The sequence below is a fragment of the Haliotis rufescens genome, unplaced genomic scaffold (genome assembly GCF_023055435.1).
Source record: "Haliotis rufescens isolate VD_foot unplaced genomic scaffold, xgHalRufe1.0.p SCAF_50, whole genome shotgun sequence".
NCBI classification, from domain to species: domain Eukaryota; kingdom Metazoa; phylum Mollusca; class Gastropoda; order Lepetellida; family Haliotidae; genus Haliotis; species Haliotis rufescens.
The window spans coordinates 1926911-1944676 of record NW_025964224.1 but is presented as its reverse complement, the minus strand read 5'-3'; the positions used below and the strand labels follow the sequence as shown (position 1 = coordinate 1944676).

At 43.8% G+C, this 17766-nt stretch overlaps 1 protein-coding gene across 6 annotated transcripts in view; it reads left to right on the top strand.

Annotated features, from left to right (window-relative positions):
- Window positions 1-17363, top strand: part of LOC124151359 — a 29553-nt gene extending 12190 nt beyond the window's left edge. For 5 of the 6 annotated variants that reach the window (XM_048384774.1, XM_048384776.1, XM_048384775.1 and 2 more), the window contains one exon: window positions 15226-17363. In XM_048384774.1, coding sequence (XP_048240731.1) covers window positions 15244-16164 — 921 coding nt within the window. In that variant the 5' untranslated portion in view covers window positions 15226-15243 and the 3' untranslated portion in view covers window positions 16165-17363. Of the gene's footprint in view, window positions 1-113; window positions 276-15225 lie in introns of those variants that run through there. The other variant, XM_046523767.2, reaches the window with a different exon arrangement.
- The last annotated feature ends 403 nt before the right edge of the window (window positions 17364-17766 follow it).

Genomic DNA, 17766 nt, shown 5'->3' with positions numbered 1-17766 from the left:
CTTTTGTTCGTATGCTTGAAAGACTGTGTAAGCAGTTTAGAAGACAGATTCACCTAACTGGAGATTAAGCGATTCGTCTTTTGACCTCCTACACTGGTTGAATGGCGAGCATTAGCACCCTGTGTGTATGAGAGGTGTAACTCGTCATAGAGGTTCTGTACAAATGCGTAGTCAACGCACACAACGTACGGTGACCTACAGACCTCACTAGGTTGTCGCCTGGACGGAGTCAACTTGATATATTGGGGACGATGATGCAGGCTCCGTGAGGCAAGGTTGGTGATGTTGGTTGTTGTTGGTGATGTTGGTTGTTGTTGGTGATACATCATTGTACACAAGGATGCAGGTGGTTCGTGTAGGCTGGGATACGTGTCTGTGTCATAGGTTTAATGTCTTAACTTTCAACTTCATTTTCCCCATTCGTGGTATAGTGTCATCAAATCACACTGTTTGTACTTATATTGACGTGAGGTGCGGTGAAATGGGACTTAACGTCGCTTTCATTATTACACTCATATAGTGACGTGCATACAGGTGTGTGTGTGTGTGTGTGTGTGTGTGTGTGTGTGTGTGTGTGTGTGTGTGTGTGTGTGTGTGTGTGTGTGTGTGTGTGTGTGTGTGTGCTTGTACTACTCCGGACTAATGCCGATTTCATAGTGGTAGCCCACATAGATACCATGCCGCAGTTTAACATGAATATCCCACTCAGACACAGTATACTGACTCCGAGCCGACCAGTCCTTGTGTTTGCCCCTAATGCGAGCGCCAGACAGGGTAACAACAAGTACCATCTTTTAACGTCATTTGGTATGACGCGGCCGGGGATCGAACCCCCGTCCTTCCGCTCTCAGGACGGACTCTCTACCACTAGACAAAGGAGGCGGTCGTACTTATATTGAAGTTATCTTGAACGGTTGTATGTTGGTAAGTTAGTGACGGCGTTGTGCTCACGTCTTGGTTCTCTGGAGGAAAAACCGGCACTTGATATATCCAGAGTGATGTACCCAGGGGATCGTGGCACCTCGTACATCCAGACACAAGCGTAGGCGAGGGAACAGAGTTTTACGTCGTTTATATCAAAAGTTCTGCAAAGAGTTTTAAGTTGTACATGAATCATGAAGCAGGGTGAATGTGTGACATGTGTAAAATGTGTGTGACATTATAACAAAATGAATGTGTGTGACATCGGTGACATATTTACACAGTGAATGTGTGTGACATGGGTGACATAATAACAGAGTGAATGTGTGTGACATGGGTGACATAATAACAGAGTGAATGTGTGTGACATGGGTGACATAATAACTGAGTGAATGTGTGTGACACGGGTGACATAATAACAGTGAATGTGTGTGACATGGGTGACATAATAACAGAGTGAATGTGTGTGACATGGGTGACATAATAACAGATTGAATGTGTGTGACATGGGTGACATAATAACAGAGTGAATGTGTGTGACACGGGTGACATAATAACAGAGTGAATGTGTGTGACATGGGTGACATAATAACAGAGTGAATGTGTGTGACTTGGGTGACATATTTACACAGTGAATGTGTGTGACATGGGTGACATAATAACAGAGTGAATGTGTGTGACATGGGTTACATAATAACATAGTGAATGTGTGTGACTTAGGTGACATGATAACAGAGTGAATGTGTGTGACACGGGTGACATGATAACAGAGTGAATGTGTGTGACATGGGTGACATGATAACAGAGTGAATGTGTGTGACACGGGTGACATGATAACAGAGTGAATGTGTGTGACATGGGTGACATGATAACAGAGTGAATGTGTGTGACACGGGTGACATGATAACAGAGTGAATGTGTGTGACATGGGTGACATAATAACAGAGTGAATGTGTGTGACATGGGTGACATGATAACAGAGTGAATGTGTGTGACACGGGTGACATGATAACAGAGTGAATGTGTGTGACACGGGTGACATGATAACAGAGTGAATGTGTGTGACATGGGTGACATAATAACTGAGTGAATGTGTGTGACATGGGTGACATGATAACAGAGTGAATGTGTGTGACATGGGTGACATAATAACTGAGTGAATGTGTGTGACGTGGGTGACATAATAACAGAGTGAATGTGTGTGACACGGGTGACATAATAACTGAGTGAATGTGTGTGACATGGGTGACATATTTACACAGTGAATGTGTGTGACGTGGGTGACATGATAACAGAGTGAATGTGTGTGACACGGGTGACATGATAACAGAGTGAATGTGTGTGACATGGGTGACATAATAACAGAGTGAATGTGTGTGACATGGGTGACATGATAACAGAGTGAATGTGTGTGACACGGGTGACATGATAACAGAGTGAATGTGTGTGACATGGGTGACATATTTACACAGTGAATGTGTGTGACGTGGGTGACATAATAACAGTGAATGTGTGTGACATGGGTGACATATTTACACAGTGAATGTGTGTGACGTGGGTGACATAATAACAGAGTGAATGTGTGTGACATGGGTGACATAATAACAGACTGAATGTGTGTGACATGGGTGACATATTTACACAGTGAATGTGTGTGACATGGGTGACATAATAACAGAGTGAATGTGTGTGACTTGGGTGACATATTTACACAGTGAATGTGTGTGACATGGGTGACATAATAACAGAGTGAATGTGTGTGACATGGGTTACATAATAACATAGTGAATGTGTGTGACTTGGGTGACATGATAACAGAGTGAATGTGTGTGACACGGGTGACATGATAACAGAGTGAATGTGTGTGACATGGGTGACATGATAACAGAGTGAATGTGTGTGACACGGGTGACATAATCACACAGTGAATGTGTCGTACACCGCTCTAAACGCTATTTCAGCGATGTGACAGCGACAGATATATACTGAACAACAAAAGTTCCTGTGACATTGAATAAGAGTAAATGCAAAGTTATGTTTTTTACCAAATCTGAAACAATTTCAGTTTGCCACAGATAAAAGACTCCTGTAAGTTTTCAAATGGTTAAATTTGTCATACTGACTTCAGAAAATGTGTGATTTTATAAAAATAAATAAAAAATGTCAATTTACAAATCAATAGCGTGTGTGTCCACCTCTGGTTGCGATGCAAGCAACACATCTTCGTCTCATGGAATGGACCAGGCGTCGCAGAAAGTCCTGTGGGATATCTGTCCATATCTGCTGGAGCATGTTTCGAAGTTCCTGGAGTGTATGTGGAACACGTGGTTGACATCGAAGGCGTCATCCCCCATGTGCTCGATTGTTGAGAGATCAGGGGATCGAGCCCGCCATGGGATGACATTCATGTTGTTTTGTTGAAGAGAATCCTGAACAAGTCGAGCAATATGAGGCCGGGCGTTGTCATGTTGAAAGGTAATGCCTTGGCCATGACGACGCAAAAACGGTAGAACAACAGCGTCGATGATCTCGTCGCGGTAGCGCTGTCCATTGAGATTTTCCTCTGCCACTATCAAACGGGTCCTCTGTCTTGCTGTAATCCAATCCCATACCATAACGCTGCCGCCCCCGAACCGATCTTCTTCCATAGCACAATGATTGACGTAACGTTCACCTCGAAGTCGGTACACTCGAATCCGTCCATGGCTGTGGCTGAGGTGAAAACGTGACTCGTCAATGTATAGCACTTGTTCCCACTGCATGGCCGTCCAGAGAAGACGCTGTCTGCACCACTGTAGACGTGCTTCACGGTGGTTTCCTGTCAAAATGGGACGTCTGGCGGGTCTTCTGGCGACAGTCCCTGCACATCTGAGGCGGCGACGTACGGTTTGTGAAGATGTTCGTCGAAGGCCACGGATGTTTCTTGCAGTCACTGTTGCTGGTTGGAATCGATTTCGTAGGTGTGTTGTTCGAATCCAGTTGTCTTGTCGATTATTGGTTACGCGTGGCGTGCCACTCCGTGGATGGTCTCTGAAAGCATTCGTCTGTTACCAAAGTAGCCATAAACACCAAATGGTGTTTCTGTGGACGTTAAATTGTCTTACAACATCACGTTGACTCTATCCTGCTTCAAGCATACCACTGGCTCGCTGACGCTCATTTTCGTTATGTTGAATAATTGCCTACTTTTGTTGTTTTTCTGAGTGGTTGTTGTCAGCACGATGCTAAACAAAGCATATGGAATCCCGTTAACGTGCATGTTTGATACCCATTCTTGGGTAGTGAAATGCATGGGGCTTGCATAAAAGTCAACTTTTGCATGGAATCAGCTCCACATCGAAATATTTTTGGTTCACGGTGCTCCATGTGACCTAAGGAGTCGTCCTGCAAAGTCTGAGACCCCTACGACGATTTGACATTTTTGGTCGAAAATACGGCTAAGTCCAACCCCTTGCACTCAAATGCGACTCGGATGTGAAAGATGTCGCAGCGCATTGAAACTTTGCATGCGGGTAGATCTTGACCTCGAGGCCACGTTTTCACCGTCCTTGACCCCCAATCACCTCTGTGAGCGGAGCTATGGGCCATGCTTTTCTGTGGCAGTTGTGTTTTTGTGACTTGATTACATACATGTACTACAATATTGAAAGCCAAATTTTTCTTGTTTGAAAAATACATAAATATATTGGTGTCACATGAACTTTTGTTGTTGAGTATATATTGTACCCAGTATGGACCCGCGTCTTTGGCGATCGATTTAACCACTAGACTAGCCAGCTTTCTTAGTCCAATAAATGTAATGGAGTGTTAATGACAAAGTGTGTCATATAACCTATTTTAAAGACATAGATAAGTCAGTCACAACCACACCATACATATATACCTATCTCACAGAACGTGGCAACGCGGGCGGTCGAGGCATCGAGCTGTGGTTACCGTGTTACGCGATTTACATTTTACAGGCTCGAAGTTGTTGAACCTTAACGAATTTGTACGATTTCAATTCATAATATGTCCTAGATTCACCGTTCTTTATGGCTTCATAGTTACATGTTTGTCAAATTAGCATCTATTGACAGCATCTATGTGATCAGTAATCTATGTGATCAAGGCAGTCATCTATGTGATCAGGGCAGTAATCTATGTGACCAGGGCAGTCATCTATGTGATCAGTGCAGTCACCTATGTGACCAGGGCAGTGATCTATGTGAATAGGGCAGTCATCTATGTGATCAGTCATCTATGTGACCAGGGCAGTGATCTATGTGATCAGGGCAGTCATCTATGTGACCAGGGCAGTCATCTATGTGACCAGGGCAGTCATCTGTGTGATCAGGGCAGTCATCTATGTGACCAGGGCAGTCATCTATGTGATCAGGGCAGTCATCTATGTGATCAGGGCAGTCATCTATGTGATCAGGGCAGTCATCTATGTGAACAGGGCAGTCATCTATGTGAACAGGGCAGTCATCTATGTGATCAGGGCAGTCATCTATGTGACCAGGGCAGTCATCTATGTAACCAGGGCAGTCATCTATGTGACCAGGGCAGTCATCTATGTGATCAGGGCAGTCATCTATGTGAACAGGGCAGTGATCTATGTGATCAGGGCAGTCATCTATGTTACCAGGGCAGTGATCTATGTGACCAGGGCAGTCATCTATGTGATCAGGGCAGTCATCTATGTGAACAGGGCAGTCATCTATGTGACCAGGGCAGTGATCTATGTGATCAGGGCAGTCATCTATGTGACCAGGGGAGTGATCTATGTGATCAGGGCAGTCATCTATGTGATCAGGGCAGTCATTTATGTGATCAGGGCAGTCATCTATGTGATCAGTCATCTGTGTGATCAGGGCAGTCATCTATGTGATCAGGGTAGTCATCTATGTGATCAGGGCAGTCATATATGTGATCAGGGCAGTCATCTATGTGATCAGGGCAGTCATCTATGTGATCAGAGCAATCTTCCATGTGATCAGTCATCTTTGTCATCAGGGCAGTCATCTATGTGATCAGGGCAGTCTTCTATGTGATCAGGGCAGTCATCTGTGTGATCAGGGCAGTCTTCTATGTGATCAGTCATCTATGTGATCAGGACAGTCTTCTATGTGATCAGTCATCTATGTGATCAGGGCAGTCTTCTATGTGATCAGTCATCTATGTGATCAGGGCAGTCTTCTATGTGATCGGGGCAGTCATCTGTGTGATCAGGGCAGTATTCTATGTGATCAGTCATCCGTGTGATCAGGGCAGTATTCTATGTGATCAGTCATCCGTGTGATCAGGGCAGTCATCTGTGTGATCAGGGCAATCTTCTATGTGATCAGTCATCTATGTGATCAGGACAGTCTTCTATGTGATCAGTCATCTATGTGATCAGGACAGTCTTCTATGTGATCAGTCATCTGTGTGATCAGGGCAATCTTCTATGTGATCAGTCATCTGTGTGACCAGGGCAGTATTCTATGTGATCAGTCATCTGTGTGATCAGGGCAATCTTCTATGTGATCAGTCATCTGTGTGATCAGGGCAATCTTCTATGTGATCACTCTTCTATGTGATCAGGGCAATCTTCTATGTGATCAGGGCAGTCATCTGTGTGATCAGGGCAGTCTTCTATGTGATCAGGGCAGTCATCTGTGTGATCAGGGCAATCTTCTATGTTTTCAGTCATCTGTGTGATCAGGTCAGTTATCGACGTGGTCAGGACAGTCATGAATGTGGCTAAGAAGCGGCTTCATAAAGGCTATCATCTTTAGTTTTTGGGATGGTTAAATTTTAGGAAGAAACATTGTTTTTATGGAACCTTTCCCGGGGATGATGTAATCTGTATTGTCTGTGTATTGTCCGTGTATTGTCTGTGTATTGTCCGTGTATTGTCTGTGTATTGTCTGTGTATTGTCTGTGTATTGTCTGTGTATTGTCTGTGTATTGTCTGTGTACTGTCCGTGTATTGTCTGTGTACTGTCTGTGTATTGTCTGTGTATTGTCCGTGTATTGTCTGTGTATTGTCTGTGTATTGTCTGTGTATTGTCTGTGTATTGTCTGTGTACTGTCCGTGTATTGGCTGTGTATTGTCTGTGTATTGTCTGTGTATTGTCTGTGTATTGTCTGTGTATTGTCTGTGTATTGTCTGTGTACTGTCCGTGTATTGTCTGTGTATTGTCTGTGAATTGTCTGTGTATTGTCTGTGTATTGTCTGTGTACTGTCTGTGTACTGTCTGTGTACTGTCTGTGTATTGTCTGTGTATTGTCCGTGTATTGTCTGTGTATTGTCCGTGTATTGTCTGTGTACTGTCTGTGTATTGTCTGTGTACTGTCCCTGTATTGGCTGTGTATTGTCTGTGTATTGTCTGTGTATTGTCCGTGTATTGTCTGTGTATTGTCCGTGTATTGTCTGTGTACTGTCTGTGTATTGTCTGTGTATTGTCTGTGTATTGTCTGTGTATTGTCTGTGTATTGTCTGTGTATTGTCTGTGTACTGTCTGTGTATTGTCTGTGTATTGTCTGTGTACTGTCTGTGAACCGTCTGTGTATTGACTGTGCGGGTGATATTTTGAATACATGAATCCATCGCCCTACAAGATACCGGGTAGAACATCCAAGTTGATGCTGACGGCAGATGGAGGCGGTGCTTCTAGTATGTAGCATGAATACTGATTTGATTGTAATGATGTTTTGATTCATGACATTGTTCGCCATCCATCACACAACCTACATAACCTGGCCTACGGCTTTGAATGGCTACTGTGTTTCTGACGATTAACCAGTACTGTGTGTAAATGGCGAGTAACGAGTGTTGTGTGTATGACGAGTAACAAATACTGTGTGTATATGGCGATTAATGGTATGGGGTTTATGGCGAGTAACGAGTGTTGTGTGTATGGCGAGTAAGGAGTGTTGTGTGTACGACGAGAAACGATTGCTGTGTATGTGGCGAGTATCAAGTGTTGTGTGTATGCGAGTAAGGAGTGTTGTGTGTATGGCGAGTAACGAGTGCTGTGTATGTGGCGAGTATCAAGTGTTGTGTGTATGCGAGTAAGGAGTGTTGTGTGTATGGCGAGTAACGAGTGCTGTGTATGTGGCGAGTATCAAGTGTTGTGTGTATGCGAGTAAGGAGTGTTGTGTGTATGGCGAGTAACGAGTGCTGTGTGTATATGGCGATTAATGGTATGGGGTTTATGGCGAGTAAGGAGTGTTGTGTGTATGGCGAGTAAGGAGTGTTGTGTGTATGGCGAGTAACCAGTACTGTGTGTATATGGCGAGTATCAAGTACTGTGTGTATATGGCGAGTAATGGATGTTGCGTTTATGGCGAGTAACGAGTGTTGTGTGTATGGCGAGTAACAAATAATGTGTGTATATGGCGATTAATGGATTTTGCGTTTATGGCGAGTAAAGAGTGTTGCATGTATGGCGAGTAAGGAGTGTTGTGTGTATTGCGAGTAACCAGGACTGTGTGTATATGGCGAGTAATGGATGTTGCGTTTATGGCGAGTAACGAGTGCTGTGTGTATGGCGAGTAACCAGTACTGTGTGTATATGGCGAGTGGCCAGTACTGTGTGTATATGGCGAGTAATGGATGTTGCGTGTATGGCAAGTAACGAGTGTTGTGTGTATGGCGAGTAACCAGTACTCTGTGTATATAGCGAGTAATGGATGTTGCGTGTATGGCAAGTAACGAGCGTTGTATGTATGGCGAGTAAGGAGTGTTGTGTGTATGGCCAGTATCAAGTGTTGTGTATATGGCGAGGAACGAGTGTTGTGTGTATGGCGAGGAACGAGTGTTGTGTGTATGGCGAGTAACCAGTACTTTGTGTATATAGCGAGTCACGAGTGTTGTGTATATGGCCAGTTACGAGTGTTTAATGTAAGGCGAGTATCAAGTGTTGTGTATATGGCGAGGAACGAGTGATGTGTGTATGGCGAGTAATGAGTTTTGCATGTATGGCAAGTAACGAGTGTTGTGTGTATGGCGAGGAACGAGTGTTGTGTGTATGGCGAGTTATGAGTTATGCATGTATGGCGAGTAACGAGTGTTGCATGTATAGCGAGTAACAAGTGTTGTGTGTATAGCGAGTAATGACTGTCGTGTGTATGGCGAGTAACGAGTGTTGTGTGTATGACGAGTAATGCCTGTCGTGTGTATGGCGAGTAATGAGTGTTGTGTGTATGACGAGTAACGAATGTTGTGTGTATGACGAGTAATGACTGTCGTGTGTATGAATGTATTGTGTGTATGGCGAGTAACGAGTGTTGTGTGTATAGCGAGTAACGAGTATTGTGTGTATGGCGAGTAATGAGTGTTGTGTGTATGGCGAGTAACGAGTGTTGTGTGTATGGCGAGTAACGAGTGTTGTGTGTATGACGAGTTATGACTGTCGTGTGTATATGGCGAGTAATGAGTGTATTGTGTGTATGACGAGTAATAACTGTCGTGTGTATGGCGAGTAATGATTTTTGTGTTTATGGCGAGTAACGAGTGTTGTGTGTATGACGAGTAATGACTGTCGTGTGTATGGTGAGTGATGACTGTTGTGTGTATGGCGAGTAATGAGTTTTGCCTATTTGGCGAGTAATGAGTGTTGTATGTATGGCGAGTAAGGAGTGTTGTGTGTATGGCCAGTATCAAGTGTTGTGTATATGGCGAGGAACGAGTGTTGTGTGTATGGCGAGTAACGAGTGTTGTGTGTATGACGAGTAACAAATACTGTGTGTATATGGCGATTAATGGTATGGGGTTTATGGCGAGTAACGAGTGTTGTGTGTATGGCGAGTAAGGAGTGTTGTGTGTATGACGAGAAACGATTGCTGTGTATGTGGCGAGTATCAAGTGTTGTGTGTATGCGAGTAAGGAGTGTTGTGTGTATAGCGAGTAACGAGTGCTGTGTATGTGGCGAGTATCAAGTGTTGTGTGTATGCGAGTAAGGAGTGTTGTGTGTATGGCGAGTAACAAATACTGTGTGTATATGGCGATTAATGGTATGGGGTTTATGGCGAGTAAGGAGTGTTGTGTGTATGGCGAGTAAGGAGTGTTGTGTGTATGGCGAGTAACTAGTACTGTGTGTATATGGCGAGTAGCCAGTACTGTGTGTATATGGCGAGTAATGGATGTTGCGTTTATGGCGAGTAACGAGTGTTGTGTGTATGGCGAGTAACAAATAATGTGTGTATATGGCGATTAATGGATGTTGCGTTTATGGCGAGTAACGAGTGTTGCATGTTTGGCGAGTAAGGAGTGTTGTATGTATTGCGAGTAACCAGGACTGTGTGTATATGGCGAGTAATGGATGTTGCGTTTATGGCGAGTAACGAGTGCTGTGTGTATGGCGAGTAACCAGTACTGTGTGTATATGGCGAGTGGCCAGTACTGTGTGTATATGGCGAGTAATGGATGTTGCGTGTATGGCAAGTAACGAGTGTTGTGTGTATGGCGAGTAACCAGTACTCTGTGTATATAGCGAGTAATGGATGTTGCGTGTATGGCGAGGAACGAGTGTTGTGTGTATGGCGAGTAATGAGTTTTGCATGTATGGCAAGTAACGAGTGTTGTGTGTATGGCGAGGAACGAGTGTTGTGGGTATGGCGAGTTATGAGTTTTGCATGTATGGCGAGTAACGAGTGTTGCATGTATGGCGAGTAACAAGTGTTGCGTGTATAGCGAGTAATGACTGTCGTGTGTATGGCGAGTAACGAGTGTTGTGTGTATGACGAGTAACGAATGTTGTGTGTATGACGAGTAATGACTGTCGTGTGTATGAGTGTATTGTGTGTATGGCGAGTAACGAGTGTTGTGTGTATAGCGAGTAACGAGTATTGTGTGTATGACGAGTAATGAGTGTTGTGTGTATGGCGAGTAACGAGTGTTGTGTGTATGGCGAGTAACGAGTGTTGTGTGTATGACGAGTTATGACTGTCGTGTGTATGGCGAGTAATGAGTGTATTGTGTGTATGACGAGTAATGACTGTCGTGTGTATGGCGAGTAATGATTTTTGTGTGTATGGTGAGTGATGACTGTTGTGTGTATGGCGAGTAATGACTGTCGTGTGTATGGTGAGTGATGACTGTTGTGTGTATGGCGAGTAATGAGTTTTGCCTATTTGGCGAGTAATGAGTGTTGTATGTATGGCGAGTAAGGAGTGTTGTGTGTATGGCCAGTATCAAGTGTTGTGTATATGGCGAGGAACGAATGTTGTGTGTATGGCGAGGAACGAGTGTTGTGTGTATGGCGAGTAACCAATACTTTGTGTATATAGCGAGTCACGAGTGTTGTGTATATGGCGAGGAACGAGTGTTGTGTGTATGGCGAGTAATGAGTTTTGCATGTATGGCAAGTAACGAGTGTTGTGTGTATGGCGAGGAACGAGTGTTGTGTGTATGGCGAGTTATGAGTTTTGCATGTATGGCGAGTAACGAGTGTTGCATGTATGGCGAGTAACAAGTGTTGCGTGTATAGCGAGTAATGACTGTCGTGTGTATGGCGAGTAACGAGTGTTGTGTGTATGACGAGTAACGAATGTTGTGTGTATGACGAGTAATGACTGTCGTGTGTATGAGTGTATTGTGTGTATGGCGAGTAACGAGTGTTGTGTGTATAGCGAGTAACGAGTATTGTGTGTATGACGAGTAATGAGTGTTGTGTGTATGGCGAGTAACGAGTGTTGTGTGTATGGCGAGTAACGAGTGTTGTGTGTATGACGAGTTATGACTGTCGTGTGTATGGCGAGTAATGAGTGTATTGTGTGTATGACGAGTAATGACTGTCGTGTGTATGGCGAGTAATGATTTTTGTGTGTATGGTGAGTGATGACTGTTGTGTGTATGGCGAGTAATGACTGTCGTGTGTATGGTGAGTGATGACTGTTGTGTGTATGGCGAGTAATGAGTTTTGCCTATTTGGCGAGTAATGAGTGTTGTATGTATGGCGAGTAAGGAGTGTTGTGTGTATGGCCAGTATCAAGTGTTGTGTATATGGCGAGGAACGAATGTTGTGTGTATGGCGAGGAACGAGTGTTGTGTGTATGGCGAGTAACCAATACTTTGTGTATATAGCGAGTCACGAGTGTTGTGTATATGGCGAGGAACGAGTGTTGTGTGTATGGCGAGTAATGAGTTTTGCATGTATGGCAAGTAACGAGTGTTGTGTGTATGGCGAGGAACGAGTGTTGTGTGTATGGCGAGTTATGAGTTTTGCATGTATGGCGAGTAACGAGTGTTGCATGTATGGCGAGTAACAAGTGTTGCGTGTATAGCGAGTAATGACTGTCGTGTGTATGGCGAGTAACGAGTGTTGTGTGTATGACGAGTAATGCCTGTCGTGTGTATGGCGAGTAATGAGTGTTGTGTGTATGACGAGTAACGAATGTTGTGTGTATGACGAGTAATGACTGTCGTGTGTATGAGTGTATTGTGTGTATGGCGAGTAACGAGTGTTGTGTGTATAGCGAGTAACGAGTATTGTGTGTATGACGAGTAATGAGTGTTGTGTGTATGGCGAGTAACGAGTGTTGTGTGTATGGCGAGTAACGAGTGTTGTGTGTATGACGAGTTATGACTGTCGTGTGTATGGCGAGTAATGAGTGTATTGTGTGTATGACGAGTAATGACTGTCGTGTGTATGGCGAGTAATGATTTTTGTGTTTATGGCGAGTAACGAGTGTTGTGTGTATGACGAGTAATGACTGTCGTGTGTATGGTGAGTGATGACTGTTGTGTGTATGGCGAGTAATGAGTTTTGCCTATTTGGTGAGTAATGAGTGTTGCGTGTATGGCGAGGAACGAGTGTTGTGTGTATGGCGAGTTATGAGTTTTGCATGTATGGCGAGTAACGAGTGTTGCATGTATGGCGAGTAACAAGTGTTGCGTGTATAGCGAGTAATGACTGTCGTGTGTAAGGCGAGTAACGAGTGTTGTGTGTATGACGAGTAACGAATGTTGTGTGTATGGCGAGTAATGACTGTCGTGTGTATGAGTGTATTGTGTGTATGGCGAGTAACGAGTGTTGTGTGTATAGCGAGTAACGAGTATTGTGTGTATGACGAGTAATGAGTGTTGTGTGTATGGCGAGTAACGAGTGTTGTGTGTATGGCGAGTAACGAGTGTTGTGTGTATGACGAGTTATGACTGTCGTGTGTATGGCGAGTAATGAGTGTATTGTGTGTATGACGAGTAATGACTGTCGTGTGTATGGCGAGTAATGATTTTTGTGTGTATGGTGAGTGATGACTGTTGTGTGTATGGCGAGTAATGACTGTCGTGTGTATGGTGAGTGATGACTGTTGTGTGTATGGCGAGTAATGAGTTTTGCCTATTTGGCGAGTAATGAGTGTTGTATGTATGGCGAGTAAGGAGTGTTGTGTGTATGGCCAGTATCAAGTGTTGTGTATATGGCGAGGAACGAATGTTGTGTGTATGGCGAGGAACGAGTGTTGTGTGTATGGCGAGTAACCAATACTTTGTGTATATAGCGAGTCACGAGTGTTGTGTATATGGCGAGGAACGAGTGTTGTGTGTATGGCGAGTAATGAGTTTTGCATGTATGGCAAGTAACGAGTGTTGTGTGTATGGCGAGGAACGAGTGTTGTGTGTATGGCGAGTTATGAGTTTTGCATGTATGGCGAGTAACGAGTGTTGCATGTATGGCGAGTAACAAGTGTTGCGTGTATAGCGAGTAATGACTGTCGTGTGTATGGCGAGTAACGAGTGTTGTGTGTATGACAAATAATGCCTGTCGTGTGTATGGCGAGTAATGAGTGTTGTGTGTATGACGAGTAACGAATGTTGTGTGTATGACGAGTAATGACTGTCGTGTGTATGAGTGTATTGTGTGTATGGCGAGTAACGAGTGTTGTGTGTATAGCGAGTAACGAGTATTGTGTGTATGACGAGTAATGAGTGTTGTGTGTATGGCGAGTAACGAGTGTTGTGTGTATGGCGAGTAACGAGTGTTGTGTGTATGACGAGTTATGACTGTCGTGTGTATGGCGAGTAATGAGTGTATTGTGTGTATGACGAGTAATGACTGTCGTGTGTATGGCGAGTAATGATTTTTGTGTGTATGGTGAGTGATGACTGTTGTGTGTATGGCGAGTAATGACTGTCGTGTGTATGGTGAGTGATGACTGTTGTGTGTATGGCGAGTAATGAGTTTTGCCTATTTGGCGAGTAATGAGTGTTGTATGTATGGCGAGTAAGGAGTGTTGTGTGTATGGCCAGTATCAAGTGTTGTGTATATGGCGAGGAACGAATGTTGTGTGTATGGCGAGGAACGAGTGTTGTGTGTATGGCGAGTAACCAATACTTTGTGTATATAGCGAGTCACGAGTGTTGTGTATATGGCGAGGAACGAGTGTTGTGTGTATGGCGAGTAATGAGTTTTGCATGTATGGCAAGTAACGAGTGTTGTGTGTATGGCGAGGAACGAGTGTTGTGTGTATGGCGAGTTATGAGTTTTGCATGTATGGCGAGTAACGAGTGTTGCATGTATGGCGAGTAACAAGTGTTGCGTGTATAGCGAGTAATGACTGTCGTGTGTATGGCGAGTAACGAGTGTTGTGTGTATGACGAGTAATGCCTGTCGTGTGTATGGCGAGTAATGAGTGTTGTGTGTATGACGAGTAACGAATGTTGTGTGTATGACGAGTAATGACTGTCGTGTGTATGAGTGTATTGTGTGTATGGCGAGTAACGAGTGTTGTGTGTATAGCGAGTAACGAGTATTGTGTGTATGACGAGTAATGAGTGTTGTGTGTATGGCGAGTAACGAGTGTTGTGTGTATGGCGAGTAACGAGTGTTGTGTGTATGACGAGTTATGACTGTCGTGTGTATGGCGAGTAATGAGTGTATTGTGTGTATGAAGAGTAATGACTGTCGTGTGTATGGCGAGTAATGATTTTTGTGTTCATGGCGAGTAACGAGTGTTGTGTGTATGACGAGTAATGACTGTCGTGTGTATGGTGAGTGATGACTGTTGTGTGTATGGCGAGTAATGAGTTTTGCCTATTTGGTGAGTAATGAGTGTTGCGTGAATGGCGAGTACCGAGTGCTGTGTGTATGACGAGTAACGCGTGTTGTGTGTATTGCGAGTAATGGATTTTGTATGTATGGCTAGTAATGAGTTTTGCCTATATGGCGAGTAATGAGTGTTGCGTGTATGGCGAGTAACGAGTGTTGTGTGTATGGCAAGTAATGGGTGTTTAAAAAGGATGTGCAGGGGTTTTGAGCGTTATGAAATTGAGATATAAACCCTGGATAATCGAGGATGTTAAACTGTCTCATCACCCCGTGTTGTTTCTTTCAGACGGGTCACGCAATCAATATGGCGGACAAGATGACGGAGGCGGAGCTCAATGAGTACGTGTCGACCTTCGAGGAGACGCTGCAACGCTTCACGGGACTCTCATCAGAGGAGATCTGGGAGCTTCAGCGTATCCTGTTGCGGCGCGTGAGATTCAAGGTATCTGAGACTCTGTCACCGGAAGGGAAAGCTGCCATGAAGCAAGTGAAGCAGGACATGCTGGAGTTTGCCACGAAGAAGCGGGTGTCCTCAGCTACCCTCGTTACTGAAGTGTTCGACCTCGGCAGCAAACAGACAGAGGACACTCCACGGAAGAAGGAGAAATCGGACATTGTACTTGTTGTAGCAGACGACACTGAGATGGCAGCAGACGATACTAACAAAGCAACAGATAAGGCAGCAGACGATACCAACAAAGCAACAGATGATAAGGCAGCAGATACTACGGATTCCACACCAGTGGAAACGATGGTTGATGAAGAAACCAAAGAAGACATCAATGCTAAAGAGACAGAGAAGAATCGTAAAGCAGCAGATGGTTCTGTCAAAGAGGCAGACGAAAATACCAAACAGGTCAAAGAAAGCATTGATCAAATTGCTAATGATGAAAGTGGACCGAAGGATGCACCCACAGATAGTGTGAGAGAAGGTTCCATGAGTTCAAACCAGGACACCCAGCCCCAGCTTGGCCCTGAAGAGAATGGCGGCAGTGAAACGGTTGCAGAAAGAGGAGAAACCAGCTCTGGGGTACCTCAAACAGGCATAGGGAACGATGTTGACTCTCCAAGTGATGTGACTGGTTCTTCTAATGTTGAAAGTGAGTCCCACGAAGGTCAAAGTCAAGGTCAAGAACGAAAGGGCAGCCAGGACACGAACAATGAACAGTCGTCACAATCTGCTGAGAAGTCGGAGACAGAGACGCCCACTTCTTTACCCTCTTGAACTTTGGAGTATTTAAAATTTGTGATGGATGGTCAAATTCGTCCTATGTATTGTGATCTGCAGTGGGCGCGGGTCGCAGCAGAACTGTTCTTACAGATACGAAAACTTTAATTGTGAAAGACCTATACTGTCTCATCTGGTTACCATGGCAATCTCGCCTTCCGGGAGAAATTGTTTCATCTTTGAGATTCATTATTGTGGACGCACATAATCACGCCTGTTTTGTAATCAGTAGTTAGACTTTACATTATTGAATGCACATTTAAATATGGCAATAGTTCATTGATGTTTATAAATTAACAAGTTTAATCTGGACAATTTTGTTAGCAAACATGCCCCCGGAGTATCGAGAGTTGCATGAATACATGTACACAGTCACATCTAGCTATAGTATAAACTTTGTTATACACTGAGTATAGTCAGTCAATCCTGCACTAAATATATCCTAATATTTATTCTAGAGCAAATGTGATTATGATTGATAACTACAATATGTCCAAAATATGGCAGTATATATCATGTAGCAAATGTACACGTCGATGGTTACTCTGTATATAAGTTAGCTGAGCCACAGTTTTGAGATTCGTGACTGTCCAGATAAGATAATTAAACAAATGAAGCATCTCACATGTAAGTGGGCTAACTTCATGTACATGTGTGTCCCATGCATGCATGAGATCACCGTATGTTGCCCTTCTGACACATGTTACTTTCTGTGAAAAATATCACTTCCCAAGGAACATTTTACCTTTTCTACAAATGTTTTCTTCTGGGTAAATGTAATTTTATCTTTCTTGGAAAATATTACCTTTCTGAAAAAGATATTTCCTTTCAAGGAATATGTTACCTTTCTGGAAACGGTACATTAGAAATATGATGACCGACCATCAACGTTCATGAGATTTCCAAGAGAATTTGCATCGTGGCAACATGTTTATGTATCTAATGCTGTGTAGTATTGTAACATCAGAAGATACATCGCACGATACGACTGTTAGACATAAGAATATATCGAGATAAGGCAATATGGGTGAGATATATAACATAATTTGTTTAAGTTTAAGAAGTATCGTGACGTCAACGATAACATGACGCCATCAAAGAATGCCCGTCCAGTTGTTTACGTCATACTGTTTCTGTCTATGTGAAATCATATACCATACGTTATGTATAAATAATAAATACACATATTTACCCAATCTGCGTGCTTTACTGTAAGCTGTTGAAGCAACGAACAATCTGACAATCGATCCCTAATCTACTGATATCACACGACGAGCTTGAGATACTGGGGACCTATCCTGACCCAAAGTCTTCACAAGGAGACAAACATTGGGTACTGAGGACCTAGTAAGACCCAGAATACACAGATGGAGACAAGTATGAGGTACTGGGGACCTAGTTAGATCCAGAATACACAGATGGAGACAAGTATGAGGTTCTGGGGACCTAGTTAGACCCAGAATACACAGATGGAGACAAGTATGAGGTACTGGGGACCTAGTTAGATCCAGAATACACAGATGGAGACAAGTATGAGGTTCTGGGGACCTAGTTAGACCCAGAATACACAGATGGAGACAAGTATGAGGTACTGGGGAC